The sequence below is a fragment of the Sapajus apella genome, unplaced genomic scaffold (genome assembly GCF_009761245.1).
Source record: "Sapajus apella isolate SASKATOON/1434 unplaced genomic scaffold, GSC_monkey_1.0 scaffold66, whole genome shotgun sequence".
Classification (NCBI taxonomy): domain Eukaryota; kingdom Metazoa; phylum Chordata; class Mammalia; order Primates; family Cebidae; genus Sapajus; species Sapajus apella.
Genome location: NW_022437006.1, coordinates 5,255,022 through 5,275,185, shown reverse-complemented (window position 1 = coordinate 5,275,185; position 20,164 = coordinate 5,255,022). Strand labels below are relative to the sequence as shown.

Sequence of the window (20,164 nt, the reverse complement as noted above, 5' to 3'; positions counted from 1 at the left end):
ATCCAGCTACTCAGAAGGCTGAGGAAGGAGAATCACTTGAACCTGGGAGGTGGAGGTAGCAGTGAGCCGAGATCACGCCACTGCACTCCAGCTTGGGCAACAAGAGTGAAACTCCATCTCAAAAAAAAAAAAAAAAAAAAAAAAAAGAGCTAAACAAAAGCAACCTATTTTTTTTTTTAGCTTATTTCCACTCAAAATAAACTACTAAACCACTGCTTCTCATGATTCATTAACTTTGCCACTTCGGTAGTATTCAAGCAGCTGTTTCCAAAATAAGAATAAAAAATTATCTTACAAAGTGTTGACACATTACCTTCAAACAGGGCAAAGAAAGAGGAAACATACATGCATGCATACACACAAATCACACAGAAAGTTTAAGCACCTTCTTAACTTCATGTAACTTAACCTTAACAATGTTCAATTCCTACAGTATGAGCCAAGCGAAAATTCTTTATCTTTTACGTGCAAAACTTCTAGAAAATATTTTTCCCCAAAAATATTTTTTTAAAAGAATATAAAAGAAAAAAACACAAAGAACAGCAAATAGTGTTCACAGAAATTAACAATGTTCATTTTCTTTCCTTAATAATGCCTTCTCCCCAGAGAGAACAAAAGGGTAAGAAGGAGAAAGTACTACATAACTTGCTTCCTACAGTTTAGAGGTTCAAGCTTTTTTAAACAAAATAAATCATATGTTCTTCCTTGATTTTAATATTAAAAAAACACTTCCATGTAAGGAATTAATCTGAATATGGTAAAAATGATAAGCAAATGCATTCGGTTGTAATCATTCTAAAAGGTCAAGTTTCTTCAGCTGCTGCTGGTTAAATAATTGACACATATTAAAAGCTAAATCCCTATACTGATGCAAATATTACTGACAAATCCCTTAGAAGCAAAGAAATGGACACAATATATATGAAGAAGAAGGTTCCTTTAGCAAAAAGTTTCATACAGAAAAACACCTGAGATATTAAACTTTGGGAATCACTCTCAAAGCAGCCAACTCTCTTCAAGTTATTCCCAGAATTGGATTTATATATTTTATTTTCCCTGAACCAAATAGTTAAATTTTATCGTAAAGCTTACACTTGTATTTTGTCAGGTCAGACATTTCCAATAGATTATGAATCCTGGGAGTAAACAGTAGATCCTGGGAATACATGCAATAGTGGCTAATAGAAGCAATGTTTACAAAACTTAAATTAACACACAAAAGACAGGACATTCAGAGCTAAGGATGACTATCTGTAACTCTGCTCCACAAAGTGTTTTGGGATCTTTTATAATGAAAGCTATTATAAACTCCAAGTGCCACAAGAAAACACATAATTATCACAATATTTAATTGATTTTTTTTTGAAACACAGTCTCGCACTGTTGCCCAGACTGCAGTGCTGGTGCAATCTCAGTCTCTGCAACCTCTGCCTCCTGGGTTCAAACGATTCTCCTGCCTCAGCCTCCTGAGTAGCTGGGGTTACAGGGGCACGCCATCAGGCCCACCTATTTTTTTTTTTTTTTTTTTTTTTTTGCATTTTTAGAAGGGATGGGGTTTCACCATGTTGGCCAGGATGGTCTTGATCTCTTGACCTTGTGATCCATCTGTCTTGGCCTCCCAAAGTGCTGGGATTACAGGTGTGAGCTACCACACCCAGCCACTTTTTTTTGTTTGTTTCTGTAAACTGTAAACATGGCTAATACTATAATTCACTTGAATTTCACTGCCTGGCTTAAAGAAGAGTTGGAGCCATGAACTCCACAGGTTTCCAGTACATGTTACAGCATGTTACTATTCCTTCATACTAACAAGCCACATTTCCTTTCAACATAATGAAGTTTATTCTGATGAAACTGACCATATCAAAGTTTAAGTTACCGTTATTCACCGGAATCCTTTAATTGCACCAATGTGCTTATTACATATAGCTATTTGCATAGTGTTTGGCACACAATAAGGAGTTTATAAATGTTTGCTATTTTATAACCATCATCATCCTTATCATTCTGATTGAATATAACAGCCTTTCGGTATATAATTTATATGTGTTGAGATATATTTTATGAGTTAGATATATACTTATCAATTACAGTAAGATAATTTATTTGGCAGCTCATGATCCCACATGATACAGTATTTAATTACATAAAATATACCTAGAATAATATTAAATACATAATGTGTAAAATATAACATTTTTATATGAAAATTATTCTTCAGTTGTTTATTAGATAATTTTGAGCCAACCAATTTTTTTCTGCTCTAAAATTCTATCTTGCCAGCTGTATGTCTGGGAATCTAAATTTATCTTAGGGTTAACTAAGTATGCCTCAGTGACGTAATTCTGAATCAGTAGAATGTGACATCACTGAATTTTAATTTGGATCCAAAGAAAAATTATACCTGTCTAAGAAGAGATATGCTTTATAAAGTTCTGTGCTATAAAAAGAAATGTCCTCTAAGTGAAAGTTTGGGTAAGAACAAAAACAAATTTTTCTTCTTTAATCATTCTTATCTGTTGAAAAGAATTATGTCTCTTAAAAAATAACACCCACACATTCAGAAAAAGTGAAAGGATTTGTAAGACAGTGTATCTAGGCCAAAAGTATTAGTTTAGGGATCATATTAATCTTTGTGACACTGTAACAAAGAATTGTGAAGCGAGAGAGACAGTGTAAAACTCGTCCTTCGGAAGGAGTAACATTAAAAATTGAGCATGCCAAGATGATCAAGCATGATAATGTCGAAAGAAACATAGAATTACTTCTCTTTCTCTGAGAGAAAACCCCGTAAGACACGAAGCACTTAATTGCTTTGTGATAGATACAAATTTAAAAGAAACTTAGGAAAGTTTTACTTATGCATTTACTACATATTATTGCACACCTCATATATGCCAGGCACAGAGTTTTAATAGCAGGGCTATATTTGCTTTATCTTTGTAGGCTTATATTACTAATGATTTATTCAGTAGCTGAGTGCCTACTGAGTGTTGTTGATGTTAAAGTCACAGCAAAAGGCAGGATTTCTGAGCTCACCATGGTACTTCATAAAACAGGAGACTGAAACGACCTATACACACACAAAGATTTTTTAGCTTCATTAGACATCAAGGAAGTGCCAGTATCACCTGCATACGCCATTTTACCAGATGGATGATATAAAAAACACACAATACCAAGTTTTTGCATGTATGCGGAGTAATTGAAACTCTAAGACAATGCTGATGAGAATCTAAATTGCTACAACCATTAAAAAAAATCTATTTGGCAGTAATGACAAAAGCTGAATATTCATATGTCCTCTGACCTTGCAAATATACCCATAAATGTGTTTGTCTGTGAGTGTGTGTCAGAAATGCATGCCTATGGCCACCAAATAAGAATGTTCAGAGCACTGCTGTTGTAGTAGCCTAGAACTGACAAGTCCATTGAAGGTAAAATTGATAATTAAATCGTGGTACAGTCATATAGTGAAATGCTACAATGCCACACAGCTATAAGAATGAATAATCACATGCAGCAATATGAGTGGATATCACAAACATTGTGTTAAATAAAAGAAGTTGAACTTTAAAGAATAGCTATTCTGGGGTTCTATTTATATGAAGTCAAAAATAAGCAAAACTTAGAAGAAGCTAATGAAGTAACAGGGGAAGAAGGGAAGTTTTGAGGATGCTTGCTATGCTCTGTTTCTTGATCTGGGTGCTGTCCTCATGCATGACTTCACTTTCTGATCTTTTGTTGCACTAGATTTGTGACTCTTCTGTAAACATTTACTTAAAGGGAAACAGGTAATTTTTAATTATGATATTACCAGGAGAAGGAGGCATGTGAAACAGCATCACGTGGGAGTTGAGTTTAAACAGGAAAGTCAGAGAAGGCCTATCTGCAATGGTGACATTTGAGCTGAGCTGAATGAATGAGCGGAAGTTAGTGAAGTTAAAGGAGGGGAAAGAGACTTCCAGTGAGAAGTCCTTGAGACGGGAAAGTACTCGGTGTATTCTGGAACTGAAAGAGAGAGCCCGTGTAACTTGAACAATGTGAGCTAAGGGGAGGGTGGACAAAGAAGCTGGATTTATAGAGGAGTGCCAGAGGAGGCAGGGCCTCACTGAATGGCTTAAGAACCTTGTATTTATTCCAGGCACAGGGAAGGTTTTCAGGAATTGTAGACAGAAGGATCATAAGATGTAATTTGCATTCCTAAATGATCTCTCTGGCTGCTGTGAGAAGCAGTGCTACTCAGAATGGACTAAGGTCCAAAGACCAGTGCCAGGTCATGAACGGTTTGTTACTAGTCTATGATAAGGTAAGGACAAAAAGAGAGAGCAAGAATTTAGAATCATTTATATTAACATGGTAGGACAAATGTATATCTGATTAATCTAACAATAATAAATAATTACAATTATAAATAATAACATAATAATAAAATACAAATATAAATAATATATATAAATGATACAAAGTTGGCCTGGTAGTATTTTGTTTCATTTTATTTCATTTTATTCTAGTTCATCTTCTTCATTTTTATCTTATAGTCTATGATTCATAAAAATAAAATAAAATAATTAAATGCATTTTAACACAAATAGTTCAAGTAGCACTGGCAGAGAAAGAGATGAGACAGAGTACAGATGATGGTTAAGAAACCATATGAAGTAAAATGCAATATTCTAGGACAGGGAAGATGACACATTTGATTGAGAGAAAATATTGTCTGAAAAAAGCTTCAAGGTCAATAGTATTTCTTAATATTTCAAATCAAGTTTAAAAGGTGAACAGGCTCTGATATGGTTTAGCTGTGTCCCCACCCAAAATTTAATCCTGAATTGTAATCCCCATAATACCCACATGTCAAGGAAAAGACCAGGTGGAGGTAACTGAATCACAGGGGTGGTTCCCCCATGCTGTTGTCACGATTATGAGTGAGTTCTCGCGAGATCTGATGGTTTTGTAAGTGTTCGGTAGTTCCTCCTGCATTTATTTTCCTTCCTGCTGCCTTGTGAACAAGATGCCTTGCTTCCCTTTTACCTTTGGCAATTATTGTAAGTTTCTTGAGGCCTCCCAGCCACATAGAACTGTGAGTCAATTAAACTTCTTTCCTTTCTAAATTACCCAGTTTAGGGCAGTGCTTTGTAGCAGTGTGAGAATGGACTACCACAGGCTCCAAATTGCCCCTGTACTTCCAACACGCACCATATTTCTGCAGGATCTTTTCTAACTGCCTGCAGTAGAAAACAAGGCTTGAACACCCTAGTTCTTCTTAAGGAACTCTCCTGCCCACAGGGTAACCCATCAAGACTTTTGTCTCTCTCCCTCTTTCTCTCAAGACTTTTTAGAGGATCTCTTTGAACCGCTAAAATCAAATGACTTCCTAATAGACAAAAGGGACAGATTTCCATCATCAATTTATACTAAACAGCATGAAACAGTCTGCAATGAAGAGAATAAAAGAAAGGATGGGTAACTCCTGTGGTAGCAGACTACATTCTCGATGTAAGATGATTATGAGCATACTGTTGGAAAGTGAAGACAAGGGGAGATTGTTCAAGGTAAGAATAGTGAATAAGATAACTAGGCTATCACTACCTTCTGGTACTTTCCTATTGCATTTATTTGCTACTAGCCCTTACTACCTCATGTATGGACAACTTTGATACCTACCCATTAGTGTCCCATCTCAAGTTCTTTCACTTTTCAAGTTATTTATATACCCCAATTAAATATATTTTGGGATTTAATCTTCTCATCATTGCTTTGTTCGTGTCATTCCCCTGCTCAAAGCTTATCACTGACTCCCTGTTGCCTATACCATAAAAAGCAAACTCCTTAGCCAGGCATGCAAGGTCTTCCCCTAATTTCTTCAAAGTCTGGCTTTGAGTAACTTTTCATAGATTACCTACCATGAATCACCTATATAACTCTTTATAATAGGTAGTATTAGGTGATGGTTGAGAGCACAGATAGAGTAGCTCTTACTCTGTGGCCTTGGCAAATTACTTTATCTTTTTGTGTCTCAGTCTTCTCATCTGTAAAATGGGAAGCTACCAATACCTACAGTACCAATTCTATAGAGTTTTGTGGGGATAAAATGAATTAATAACTGTAAAAAACTAAAGAATGCTTGACAGATAATAACCAATAAGTATTAGCTATGATTTTTTTCACGTTAATTAACCAAATGGCTGCCAAGCAAGACACACAAGTCCTACCTTGTCATTTGACTCATGGCATTCTTTCTGAATATGGAAAGCTCTTGCTCTACCCTCTCTCACCTCCCAATCCCTCTCTGACTTTTCCTGTAAGAGTTGTTTCAAGTACCATTCCCTCTTAAAGATTAAAGCTCTTAGGCTCCCATAATATTAAGGAATTCTTCTTGGTAGTGATTCTGTGCCAATCACTCATCCTGTGCTCATTTTTTTATTTTTGTTTTTTGTTTTTTTTTTTGTTGTTTAACGTACAGCTGTCTTCCCATCTTGCTTATAAGCTCTTTCCAATCAGTAACAGGTTATATATATTTTTACCTTCAGCAACAAAAGCGTATTATCATTTAAACATGTGTTTATATACTTCATGAATCATGTTTGTAGCATATTTCACTGTGAAAACTGATGATCTTTTTTATAACTAACAAATGTTTGTTAACTAATTATGTTTTTTCTAAAATATAATTTCATAGAATAAATCTGTTGTTTCCCTTGGCTTCAATGTGATAGACTATGCAAACAAAACATCAAATCACCTAATTTTACATAAAGTAACAACATTTTCATTTAACATTATATATTTTGTCTGGTATTCTATACTAAATTGCATCGTACTCTAAATTATGAAAAATATGTATTTCCTTATTTTAGTGGCATAGTCAATTACTCATCTAATCTTTTAAGTTGAAGATTTATTGCTATATCTTTTACAGCAATACAAAATTGTTTAAAATATTTGAAACCACATAATATAGAATGTCTATTCTTTGGGGTGTTTTTGATATGAAGATAACAATTGAATCACCCCTAAGTTGCTGATTATAAAAGAAGTGATACATTCTTCTTAAGAACACTGTTATGTGCTTAAGAAAGGAGAGCAAAGCAGATTAAAGGTACTGTTTATAAAGCCATGGAACTGTGATGTGGCCTTAATAATTCACAGGGTTAAGAGGATCAGGCACCAAATCCACCCAACCCATGTCAGTCTCCTTTTCTCCTTTGTGACACTTTCTCAAGACACTGGGAAGAAGAATGATTTTTAGAACAGACTGGGAAAGTTTCTATTCCTGACTCTTTGTAGAAACACTAAAATCTACTAGGAATACAACAGCATGTACTTACAAAAACACAGCCTCTCTAAACTTGCCTCAAAAAGTTCCCAGCATCAAACTCAGTGAGTTGTGTCTTAAGCTTCTTCAAAATGCCTCACAGCTGGGGCTACTGGTAATTACTCCAAGCAGCTCCACCAAAGAGGACTTCAAAGAGGTTCTTAGGCCATCCCCAGTACTCTAGGAAGCCTCAGCTCTTTTGGTTTTTTCACCAGACCATTTACAAGGCTTGGAAACACTGAAAATATCTTTCATCTTTTTAATTCCTCTGCAGTCAATCATGTTTTTGTTCAATTTCATATTTGGTCCAGTGCCCTTCTCTGCACATCTGTTTTGCAGGCAAGCATGTAAATTCAGGCAGCTTTACCATGGCTGTTCAAGTTAAATAACTAACATTCTGCATGAAGGTGAAGGTGAGCACACATGTCTTCAGATCTCATCCAAGCATTTACATGAACAGGATTTGAAATATTGCCTTGTAGATTTAGGTTCTTTTTTGATTTACAGACTATAAGAAACAGTCTAGAAAGATGCAATTGCATTGATCCATTGTGGCTAGATTTTCAAGATCTCGCAACTTAAGAAACAATGTCTTTCAACTTCTGATTGATCTTATAATAAATGTATGGTAAGAAGGAATAGGATGCGACAGGAGAGCCTTTGGGGACTGCCCACCAGGCAAGATTTCAGGGATGTTGAAAAACCCTTGGATCCAAACCATAATGCCTAAAACCTTGATCTTTAGATTCATCCACTCATTTAGTCCATCATTCAAAGAAAATTCACAGACTGTCTAAAGTTTCCCAGGCACAATGCTGAGAGCAAAAGATGTGCTGAAGATAGTAAGTTCAATAAAATACTAAAACCACTTCTAAGAAACTCATACATTTGTTGGGGGGAAAGAAGATCTAAAAATAAATATATACCATAATACATCAAAATGTTATGAAAGTGAGAGGTATAAAGATCTTTAGACAACAAAGATGAAAAGATAATATTGCTTAGTGGATTGCAAAGGGCTTCCAGGAATAGAGGATTTTTGAGGATACAAAGGAGTTTGTCAGCTACAGAAGGCCATGTGACAGAATACCAGGTAGAAAGAAAACAACAAATAAAAGCAGAGAGGCCTGTTGATAGGAAAATTGATGAGTTTCATGAGACAGTAATAGAGGGTTTTAAAAAAAAGTGCACAAAGGTTTTTAAAGGTCATGTTTGCTTCACAAGAAAAACCTGGATTTAACCTATTGAAAATATAATGCCAATAAAGGCTCCTAAGCAAAGGAGCAAAACAATGACAAGTTTTGCTGAGGGTAGGAAACAAGTGGAGTTACAGATAGCAGAGGCTGGAAGAAAGGAAAGTTTATTTAAGAAGTTACTGGTCGGGCGCGGTGGCTCAAGCCTGTAATCCCAGCACTTTGGGAGGCCGAGGCGGGTGGATCACAAGGTCAAGAGATCGAGACCATCCTGGTCAACATGGTGAAACCCCGTCTCTACTAAAAATACAAAAAATTAGTTGGGCATGGTGGCGCGTGCCTGTAATCCCAGCTACTCAGGAGGCTGAGGCAGGAGAATTGCCTGAACCCAGGAGACGGAGGTTGTGGTGAGCCGAGATCGCGCCATTGCACTCCAGCCTGGGTAACAAGAGCGAAACTCTGTCTCAAAAAAAAAAAAAAAAAAAAAAAAAAAGAAGTTACTGTGTAGGCCCAGGTGAAAATGATGTAGGCTTAGGTGTCATTAAGGCATTATCTATAAAGTTTGGATACTATGATGGAACAAACATATATGGTTCAAATAGTCCAAGTGAATGTAAGAATCTTCTTTCCTGACAACAAATGTTGCAGAGGAATAAGAAAGAGAGAAAGAAGGTGCTAGGTGCCCAAGATGATAGAAAGATAGAAAAGAAGGGCAAAAACCAGAACATGATAGCCCAATTTGGAATTTTACCTACAAACAACTTTAGATCACAATTTAAAATGAATCAAAATAATGTTATAGGTGCTCTGATGAGATTTTCATAGCACAGAATGATGAGGAGAATGGGAACCACAGTTAGACCTTCAGACAGGGACACCAAATCCAGCTGTGCTGTGTGTAAGCTGCACAGTAATATGAAGTGGCCTTATTTCCCTTCTCAGGAGCCTAGCACTCAAAAGTCAAACATTTAAAATTCAAAAATTGATCCATTAAATTTGTTCGACAAATCATTGAACACAAAACAGAAATTATTCTCTTTACTCTAAAAATCTGTTTTAAAATATGCATCTGCACATTTTAAATTGATATATTTCTTCTCAGCTTCCCATTAGGTAAAAACTGCTTAAAGTTGATTGATATCATAATGACAGAGAAATTAAAATAATTGACAAGCATAAAATATTTCTAACTTTAATGGGTACATTTGGGTCTTTCACAACACACATCTATGCTCAAGAAAAAAACATGCTACTTTTTAACTAGATATTAAAGTCACACAAATGTCTATTCACTCAAAAAGCTGATAACACCACTGAACAACTAAGCAAGAGATAATTTTTTCTAATAATCTTCCTTCTAAAATATTTCATGTATTTAACACACAACATTCTACAAATATGTACATCATCTAAGACATTTCTTACCTGCTAATGTGGTCACACTGATCAATTCTAGAACTATAGCATATATACATAAAATAAATGTACCCTGGTATAAAAGACACATTGAAAAATCTGTATCATTGAGACAAACTTCAAGCTCTTGTAATTAACTGCTAACATATGCAAAGCAAAGTGAATAATAATACCATAGCTAGTTAAATTTCATTTGACTTTCTATGATTGATCTCTTTACATTTTTATCTTCCAGTGTTTAAATAAGGTTAATTTGACATATATTAGTAACAGTACTATATAAGCATCAAGGTGCACTTGATTTTTCAACCATAGTTTTATAAAATTACCTCTTTAACAAAACTGATAGGCTTTTAACCAAAGTATTGTATCACAAAATAAAAATAATTCTTTTTCTTTTTTAATGTAACATTAATGAAACATACATAACATCATAATCTACCTAGAATAAGTTATTTTTAAAATCACCAATACGTATTTCTATTGTGTCTGTGTGTTTGTGTAACAATATATGTATTCAGTACCATCAGTTCTTCTAATAATATTAAATGTAGGACTTTATTTTCCATTGGTAACTGGATAACTTAATATGTTTTTGAGGTAATGCAGAAAGCAATAGGTACAATCTTCTGTTTAAATTATGTGGCACTTTAAATCATACTATACGCATTCTAACTTTAGAAACTACAGCATGTGACTGTTTCCACTGGGCAAATTGTCAAGACAAATTGGATAGCAACAGTGAAAGTAGGTCTAACTTTCTTGGCAACAAAACTGGAAGAATAAAATATTGATACAAGAGACCTCTTTAGATATAAACCACAGTTTTTGTTTTTGTTTTTTAGCAAAAGATAACTCTTCTGTTTTTTCTAAATTGTCTAATCAGCTAATTTATAAATGTTATGTTCTTTTTCCACAAAACAGCAAACTATTGGCTCTTCTATATTCTTCACTCTTATTCTATGTCAATTCATTAAAAATTCAACTTTGTTCAGTGGACACAGGATGAACTAAAGTCAAACTTTGTTCAAAAGTTAATACAGAAAATCTGCCTTCATGCTAATAGTTTATACAAATATTCAGAAACATGGCACTAGTGATTATAAGCCTAGAATAAACAGAATTTTTACAGAGAATATTGGAGTCAAGTAAACCTTCCAAATTCCTATTTATACCTTTACTAATACATTGTAAATAAACCCACTGATAAAAGTAACTTAATCATTTTTGGTAACAGAAAGTAATACTATCTTAATCAGTTAATAAAATGTCAAAAGGACAGAGATGGCAGGGACATAAAATTTCATTATCATAACCCAACTTTACTAGCATATAGTTGCTCACTTTATCACCCCAGAATACAACAATACAGTTACAACATACGCTAGGGCAAATGAAGAGTTCTCACCAGGTTTTCACAACAAAGAGAAAAAAAGGTATTTCCCTTTTTCTTTCATATAAAATGATAATGACATAAACAAGGTAAGCATATTATATTAAGAAATATTAAAGGTATTGCATAATTTATTCTAAACTCTACATATAACATATTAATCACAAGTTTAAAATATAGTAATAGATCCTCATCAGAAATGTTCTTCAACAGAGATTTATCATCCTTTTTTGAAATGTTATAATTAATCATTTAATAATCAAACAAGTGTCATCATAGTTCATGTGAAACACAAGTTATTAAAACAGAGGTATTCAATTAACACATTTGGAAACTTCAGGTGTTTTATTCTTTTATCACAATATCTAATAAATTATATAGAATCATAATAGAGTTTTATATCTTTTGGGAGGCAGCATCTTGCTCTGTTACCTAGGCTAGAGAGCAGTGGCCCACACACAACTCACCACAGCCTTAACCTCCTGGGCTTGACATTGAGTGATATGCCCACCTCAGCCTCCTTAGTAGCTGGGACCATTTTTGGTTTTGTGTTTTGCAGAGATAAGGCCTCACTCTGTTGCCCAGGCAGTTCTCGAGCTCCTGGGCTCCAGTGATCCTCCTGCCTCAGCCAGCAAAAGTGCTGGATTAAAGGCATGAGCCACATCTCCCAGTGAGTTTTACATTTTTTGTAAGAAAGTAAAAACAATAATGCCTTTACTGCCACATATATATATATGTGGCCGTAAAAGCACTCTGTGTGTGTGTGTGTGTGTGTGTGTGTGGTCAAATAAGCATCACACCAAGGTAAAGCGATAAGTTTGGAAACGTAAAATATCCAAATCTTTACTTTACGTATCATACACATGCTTTATCATTGTCTTACCTCAATGATTTTGTCATGAATCTCCAGGCCATCTGCTCTGTCTGCAGGTCCATTTTCTAAAATTTTTGAAACATAAATCCCTTCAGTTGATGTTCCTTCCTGATTATTCTATATAAAAAAAATCATTAGCGGAAGAAAGACGTAAGCAAAATTTAAATATTATTAAGGACAATTTACCAAATGTAACATTTCCAATTCTCCTTAAACCTGCAACTCTCTTAGCTGGGGATTTGGCACAGAATTTTACCTTACTTAACACCAACTAGTCATTAATCAAGATGGCAGTTTTAATAAATGAGTCCAGAGTCTCTGACAAGATTATCTATTTACTTCACATTTCTGAGTTCATGTAAAAAGCTATGGGAAAGGGCATGTAAAAGGTAAAATAAACTGGTTTTAAGTATTACTGATAAAACATCTCACTTCTAAAGAGATGTAGCAAGTAAAAGGGTGATAAGGTTAAAGAAGAAAAAACATGTATCTGGTTCCCACTGCATAACTGGTTTGAGATTTGGTCAGAGTTTTGAAAATATAATTTAGCTTTCTGATATGACAGATTTAGAAACATAGCTCTAGCTGTGCCTATTAGCAGGAGAGACTGGTACCCTTACTCAAGTGTAAAATCCCAAAAGATCGCATCTAAACTGCAAGGGAACCTATGCAAAAGGGAAGCCACCCAAAGCCAACCTTTACACATTTCCAGGTGCGATGTGCCTCATGGTTAGTTAAACCTCAAACCTTTTAGCCAGTCACAAGAAGCCAAAACTTATTTAGGGAAAATATCCAACATCCTATAATAATACATCGTATAATTTTAAGTGTCATTTGGCTTCATGGCAGGTTAAATAAAATTATTTCGCTTTAGCTGTCCTTGTCATGAATTTTAAGAGGCTTTTAAAAAAGGTCCAATGACATCTAAATGTCAAACACTGAAATAGAATTTATAAAAATATTCCTTAGGGAAAATGATAACAAAAATGATGTGATGAAAAGACTTTTATCTTAATAAATGAGGACTGTTTTAAAAGGGGAAGCACAAGAGTCATTAGTTGCTAGGTTTTCAAAATACTAAACACAAGGAAGAAATATGTCACTGCCATCCTTACCTAAACAGAGCATATGGCCAACAACATTAAGACAGTTTCCTTGGACAACATCTGCAATGCAGGATGCAAAAATTTCATGGAAGTTCATTGAGAAAATTAAAGAACATAGTGTTTTAAAACTTAACCACCTTTTTCCAGTTATGGTGAAAATTAAGTTGGCACAGGAGCTCAAGGATATAAAAGAACTTTGCAACTACAGTATATTATATAAGTTTATAAAATGTACTTTGAAAACAATTGGCATCAACACAGAGAATATTATTCATTCAATCAAACAAAGAACCTGTTTGGGGAGCCAAAATATTTCTAATCAACTGTTTTTCCTTAATCTGGTAGTTCCTATTGAAATCAATCATCCCTTATTTCAACTGTTTATTCATTCATTCAATATATATTATTTTCTTCCTAGTCTGTATTAGCATCTTCAAACTGAGTAATCTGACTTAATAAATAAAAAGTTTAACCAGGCAATACAATTGCCTAATATTATCAAATAGAAATTGCCTACACATCTATTGTAAAATAGGTTTATTCAAGAAATTTGCCAAAAGGACTACATAATTTAGATAAAATGTGAACCGTACTCTTCTCCTTTTAAAGTAGCAAAGAGAACTAAGTTTGTTAGCTGTTGTTTTTTGTCTTTCTCAAAAATAAAGGCTGGTCACGGTGGCTCACTCCTGTAATCCAGGCACTTTGGGAGGTGCGGCAGGAAGATCATTTGAGGTCAGGAGTTCAAGATCAGCCTGGCCAACATTTTGTATTTTCTCTACTAAAAATACAAAAATTAGCTGGACGTGGTGGCACGCTCCTGTAATTTCTACTCAGGAGGCTGAGGTAGGAGAATCATATGAACCAGGAGGCAGAGGTTGCAGTGAGTTGAGATCACGCCACTGCACTCCGGCCTGAGCCACAGAGCGAGACTCTGTCTCAAAAAGAAAATAATAATAAAAAAAAATTTTTTTAAGTAAAATCTGTGCCATTAGTGGTGGTTCATGCCTGTAATACTAGCACTTTGGGAGGCCAAGGCGGGTTGATCACTTAAAGTCAGGGGTTCGAAACCAGCCCGGCCAACATGGTGAAACCCTGTCTCTACTAAAAATACAAAAAAATTAGCTGGGCGTGATAACAGCACCCATAATCTCAGCTACTTGAGAATCGCTTGAATCCAGGAGGCGGAGGTTGCAGTGGCTGAGATTGCGCCACTGCACTCCAGCATGGGCAACAGACTGAGACTTTGTCTCAAACAAACTAACAAACAAAATAAATAAATAAAATCTGGGTATGTACTGGAATATATGCATTATGAAATCTGATATTTGATCACAAGAATAATTTTAAAGATTAAACCACTTGTTTTTCTTACTCAAAATCCACAAACAAAAGCTAAGTTCTCTATTATTTTATAAGCAATGAGTAATGCTTATTTTATAAGTAATGAGTAATACATTAACAAGGTATTTTACCTGATTTGGCCGACCTCCTATAATGTTGAATCCCAAAGTATCATTTTCTCTTTCTAACACAATAGTGAATGGCTTATGTTCTCCATCCTATAAGAAAATGTAGAAAATCACTAGGTCAAAATATAAAAGAAAGAAAAATAAATGCTACAATAAGTTTTTTATGTACCGTGAGTTAACTGACATGTGAAAAGAGGAAAACCTTAAAATTAAGGATGGTTGAATGTGGCAGAAGGTTGAAATCTTTCTATACTTACTTTGCAAGTATGTATTTTAAAAAGAACAACTCTGCATGTGAGGGGAAAAAATCCCTATTTTCAAAAATTACTAAATGGCTTTGCATTGAGACACGCAGCCCTTTTACCCTAATGCAACATCTACCTCTGATTTCACTGTAATTGAAAACATATTTCTGTTTAAACCTTGGAGTTATCTTTATTTTTCCCTCCATTATGGAAAAGTAAAATATAAATTATCAATAGTGTAAAATTTTTATTTTGTAAAGTCTTACAGAATTTAAAAACACTTAACTATTTGTAAATAATATTCATGTTGCTGTTGTAATGCAGGATCTATTAGGCTACTGTAGTCCTAATTTTAAATAATATTCCTACTTGGTTTTGCATAACTCCTGCAGAATAAGAAAAGAGAATTTGTGCTAGGTAAAGTAGTATTTTTTTTTTTTTTGGGCTGGCCAAATAATCGTAAAACAAATAGGAATTACATCTGCAATGTTTATTAATAAAGACTAACTTAAACATAGGATGAATTAGTGCTGGACTAGGTGGATTTTATTCATGGTTATAGATGTTATTAACTTTTACTTAGAAATTATTTCTGAATAACATTCCATAAGCATTATCATCACTACTATTAGCATCACGATATTTTCCCAGGAGCTTTTCCCAGGCAGTGCACACAGCAGCCCCTACCGGTAGTAGAAAAACATTTCTGAGGAAGCACAGAGGTTTTGGCTAATCTGCAAATCATGGACAGTTTTCTCACTTCTCAGGATCGTAGGTAGCTTGACTTGCTGCATGGGCTTTTCTGTCATATTATTCTTGCCATTGCTCCTTTCCTTCAATCACTGGTTTCCTCCGACCTTGAAACCTGGACTGGTAATGCAAAGCTTCTATCTGTGCTTTTCCCTGGGTCCTCCCATTTTGTAAATTTACCTGTATATATGCATATATGTGTATGCATGTATGCGCTAAAGAAAGAACCCTTGAAACAAGTCTTTTAGTACACAGTGTCCGTCCATTCATCAAGGTAGAAACACTTTAGTCCCTCTCACTTCAATTTTCTCTTTTAGGTTTAAGTCGGCGCTTCTAAACTCAGTGCCTGAGTTGGAGGCAGTGTGGAGCAGCCAGTCCCAAAAGGGAATCTTTCTGGATTGCTCCTCCCCGGGAGTGCTGAAGAATGAAAACAGCTCCTTGAATGGAGCGCAAATTCTGCTAAATCCCTGCTCACCATGGCAGCGACCAACAATGTCAAACACTGTGCAGAAGTCCTCCAGGAGAGAAGTAACAGCTTTATAAACAAGCTTCTTCACACGGGGTGCTGCAAAGAGGCTTGTTTATTCGGTCTGAATGCGGGCGGTCCAGGGGTGCAGTTCGGGGCCAGCAGCTTCGACAAAGAAGGGAAACAGCCGCTGTCGGGGGCTCTCAGGGCGGGTCTGACCACAGATGAAAGCTCTCGAACTGGACTTTACAGGTCGCACACACAACCCCCCACCCCACCCCCGCACCTTTCTCTCTCCACACCGATAATTAGATCCTGAGGCAAGGAAGGCTTATTTACGGAAAGTCAGGATGATGAAAAGAACTCTGCAGGTCTAAGAAACCCCGTCTCTCAGTCTCTCAACTCCTGAGGCTGTCCTGGTCCCACCACGCCTCACAGTCCCCAGTTTATCAGAAGGCAGTGGATGCAGGCAGTGGCAGGGCAAATGTCACCAGCGGTGACACCGCTCCCGTGTGTGCCGCTGCCAGGAGCCGCGGGGATGCTGACGGCCACGGAAGAAGAAAGTCTGGGCAGGGGGAAGTCTTTGCTTTCTTTCTCGTATTTGCTTCAGGCACAGGACAAAGTTTCAAAAAATAGGCAGAGACAGTGGGCAGGAACGTAAAAGATGTAGAACAAGAGTCTGGATGGAAAATGAGTTTTCCCAATTCCACTTTCCTAGGGGAAAGTTAGAATCCAATCTGTTTAACTCTTTCCAGTCGTAATATAAGCAGAAAGGGGACAATCCTTAACTTCAACGCCAATCCATTCGCAAGATAATGACAGGAAAGTATGATTAGGGCGTGGGTGCTTCCTGCTGTATAGTAAGAAAGGATGCCCCATTCCAAAGGAATCCTGAAGTGTCACAGAGAACTGTTCCTCTTCCCACCCAAATCGACCATGCCGCGGCACCCACCCCCCTTTGCTTACCCTGCGGTTGCCGCCACCCAGGTCCCCGACGAAGTTGCGGATGTGAGCCATGTATTGAGTGAACTTCTCCTGGTACCTGCGCGCAGTGAGCTGCACCTCGCCCTGTAGCTCCCACAGCTGCGCCAGCAGCGCCTTCTCGCGCCGCCTCCAGGCGAGGACCCGAGGCCTGGGTCCCCGCCCGCGGCCACAGAGGCCGCCCGGCGGCCCCCCGCGTGCGCCCCCGCCCCAGCCGGCCCCTGGTGCCGGCCCGCAGCCCTTCCTCGCCGGCACCTCCCTACTGTCCGGCCCCGAAGCGCAGCCCCCGCGGCTGCAGAGGCTTCGGGCAGGTCGGAAGTCGCAGTGTTCGACGTGCGCCTCCAGCTCTTGCAGCCGGACAGAATGGCCGCAGCCGCGGGGGCGGTAGTCACACTGGACGCGCAGCTGCTGGATGAGGCTGCGCAGCGGCAGCACCCGGTACAGCTCGCGGGGCGCCAGGGGCTGGCACTGTAGCGGGCACCGGCGCCGCCGCACAGCCCAGGGCAGCAGGCAGCTGGCGCAGAAGACGTGTCCGCACGGCGTGCACAGCGGCTCTTCCAGCACCTGGCCGCACAGCTTGCACTCGAAAGCCGGGTCCACGGCTTCTGCGAAGCGCTCCAGGGCAAAGCCCATGTTAGGAGTGGGGGAGAAAGCGGAGCGAAAGCAGAGTCTGTCTTCTCCGACCCCCACTGCCCTCCCCTGGCCACCCCGGGGCAGCGGTCTCGGGGCGGCGGTAGTGGCTAGTCGGAGGGAGGTGGTGGGTGGGAGGTGTGATCTCAGTTTGTTTGACTTAAAGTTTTCAGGCTCCGGCTAGGTCCCCTGACTTCGCCAGTACTGACGCTAATGGAAGTCACCTCCAGAGGCCCCAGCGTCTTCCGCTGCTGCCCTGAGATTTATGTTCTTTCAAATTTTGGCCGCCAGCTTACAATGGTCCTTGGAGACACAGTGTTCTCCTTTGCCTGAACAGTGAACTTCAAGCATCAAGGCGCCTCGCCCTGAGCAGAGCTGGTGATAGGTACAGGGCGAAATGTTGAGAAACAACTTTTTAAATCCACCGCAATGTAAGCTTCGGGAGAGCAGAATCTTTGTCCGTCTGGTTTTCCGCTGAATGCTCATGGCGCGGCGTCGAGTCTATCTCCAATATGTTTGAAATAGAAGCACGTTTGTTCTTTCATATCAATCAACTACAAGGAAGCTGTGACCTTAGGAAATCATTATTAGGAAAATAACACTAGGAAATCCACAGAGCCAGGCTTCTCAAACCATGATTCAGAAATCAGGTGAGTTAGAAAAGCGCGGATCTTTGACCTAGCAGCAAAGATGGGGGAAAACCAGGTGCCCACCTCGGGACTCTGCCTTCTCAGGGAGCCGCTGAACAGCCATGCAAGGCCTCCTGCTGAGGAAGCTGGGATTCTGAGTTTGACTCCAGGTTCAGTTGTCACAGCTTCCATCTACTTCCATGGGCATGTTACTACTAGGAACGGGAATGTGATCATTTGGGAAGCTGGAAGGGAAAATTAAAGGGAAAGATGATGAAAGAAAGCAGTGAAATAACATAAATAAAATATTAGTGGCTTTTTCCTTCTACTTATCCTGAATGAACCCTTTGGATCAAAATTGCCTCCTCTCCTAGTTTGACTCTTCGTATTATGCAGCATGACAAGCTGTCCTGAAAACACGCAGTAGGGCGTCATTCCAAGCCTTTATCCCGCTTCCTTTACCATCTTCTGAACTTTAGGAATGCAAAGGGACCTGTCACCTGGCTGCATATAATTTGCTGCCATTATCCTGAAGCTGCTACCAGATGCTTGGGTGGGTTTTATAAATTAATCATTGATGATTCCTTGCTGCCAATTGAGCCTTGTTCCTGGAAAGCTCGTACTTCCATATGACACCAAATGGCATCAGCTGGAATTGATGATAAAAGCTCCAGACTTTGTCTTTTAACTCCTTGGAGCTAACTGAAGAATTAGCAAAGGCTAATAATAGAGGATGATAACCTTCTGAGTCTTCTTTCTGTTTGAAAGGTGAGATTTTGTTTGTTGTTCAATAACCAGTGAGGATTGGTGTGCTAGATGATTGATATGCCTTTAAACTCTTTGTCAAAATAAGATGCTGTCTTTCTCATTTAATACTTATAGATTTATGTGTGATAAAGTAACATTTGCCACTATGTTCCAAATTTCCCCCTTTTGACCTGCCTTTCTACAAATAAATACGCAAACAATAAATTTCTGAATAAATAAATCATTTAACATAAACAATATGAACATATTTTTATGAATTACATAAACTGGAGATGACTCTTCTAGAATTTATCAAATACTTCTGGGCAGGAGAGATCTATTCCATGTTTTTAGCTATAGAAAAAGTTCTAACTACAGCTCTAAACGGTTATAGTTATAACTGTGCATATATGGTTATAGCTATAGCTTGATATTTATTGGTTCTATAATAAACACAATGACACTGAGAGCATTTTTAAAAAGAGAGAGAACAGATGGAATCCAAAAATATTCTGTTGAGACAACAGACTGTTAGGACCATGAGACTTCAGTTACTTGAAAAAAAAATGGTCGTATGATGTCCTTGGTCTGCCCATGTAATTCCTATAACAAAAGTAAGGAACATGAGTAAATAATGGTATGAGTAATTCCAGGATGCATAACATTTTTATTATTAAAGAAAAGCAGATATCAAAAACTTTGTCCACAGAGAATAACAAGTTCAAAACTGAGGACATGTAAAGTGAAGCTGAGTAATGAAGTAGGCCAAACAGAACTTAGGAAAATATTTTACCTAATAAAATAAAAGCCAGAGCACTTCCAAAAGAGCTAAGTATAAGGAAAGAACGTGACAAGAATTGAACTCTAAGGGAATGGACACACCTAAGTGAACCTCATAAACTTTTGCCGTCTGAAAACATTGTTGCATAAGTCTGTGACATCAGTTG

At 37.7% G+C, this 20,164-nt stretch overlaps 1 protein-coding gene across 1 annotated transcript in view; it reads right to left on the bottom strand.

Moving 5' to 3' along the window:
- Nucleotides 1-18,441, bottom strand: part of PDZRN4 (PDZ domain containing ring finger 4) — a 388,487-nt gene extending 370,046 nt beyond the window's left edge. Inside the window, exons 1-3 of the mRNA XM_032248350.1 lie at nucleotides 17,197-18,441; nucleotides 14,773-14,859; nucleotides 12,204-12,311 (exon numbers count right to left, since the gene is read on the bottom strand). Of these exons, the coding sequence (XP_032104241.1) occupies nucleotides 12,204-12,311; nucleotides 14,773-14,859; nucleotides 17,197-17,844 (843 nt within the window). The 5' untranslated portion in view covers nucleotides 17,845-18,441. The remainder of the gene's footprint in view (nucleotides 1-12,203; nucleotides 12,312-14,772; nucleotides 14,860-17,196) is intronic.
- Between the last annotated feature and the right edge of the window lie 1,723 nt (nucleotides 18,442-20,164).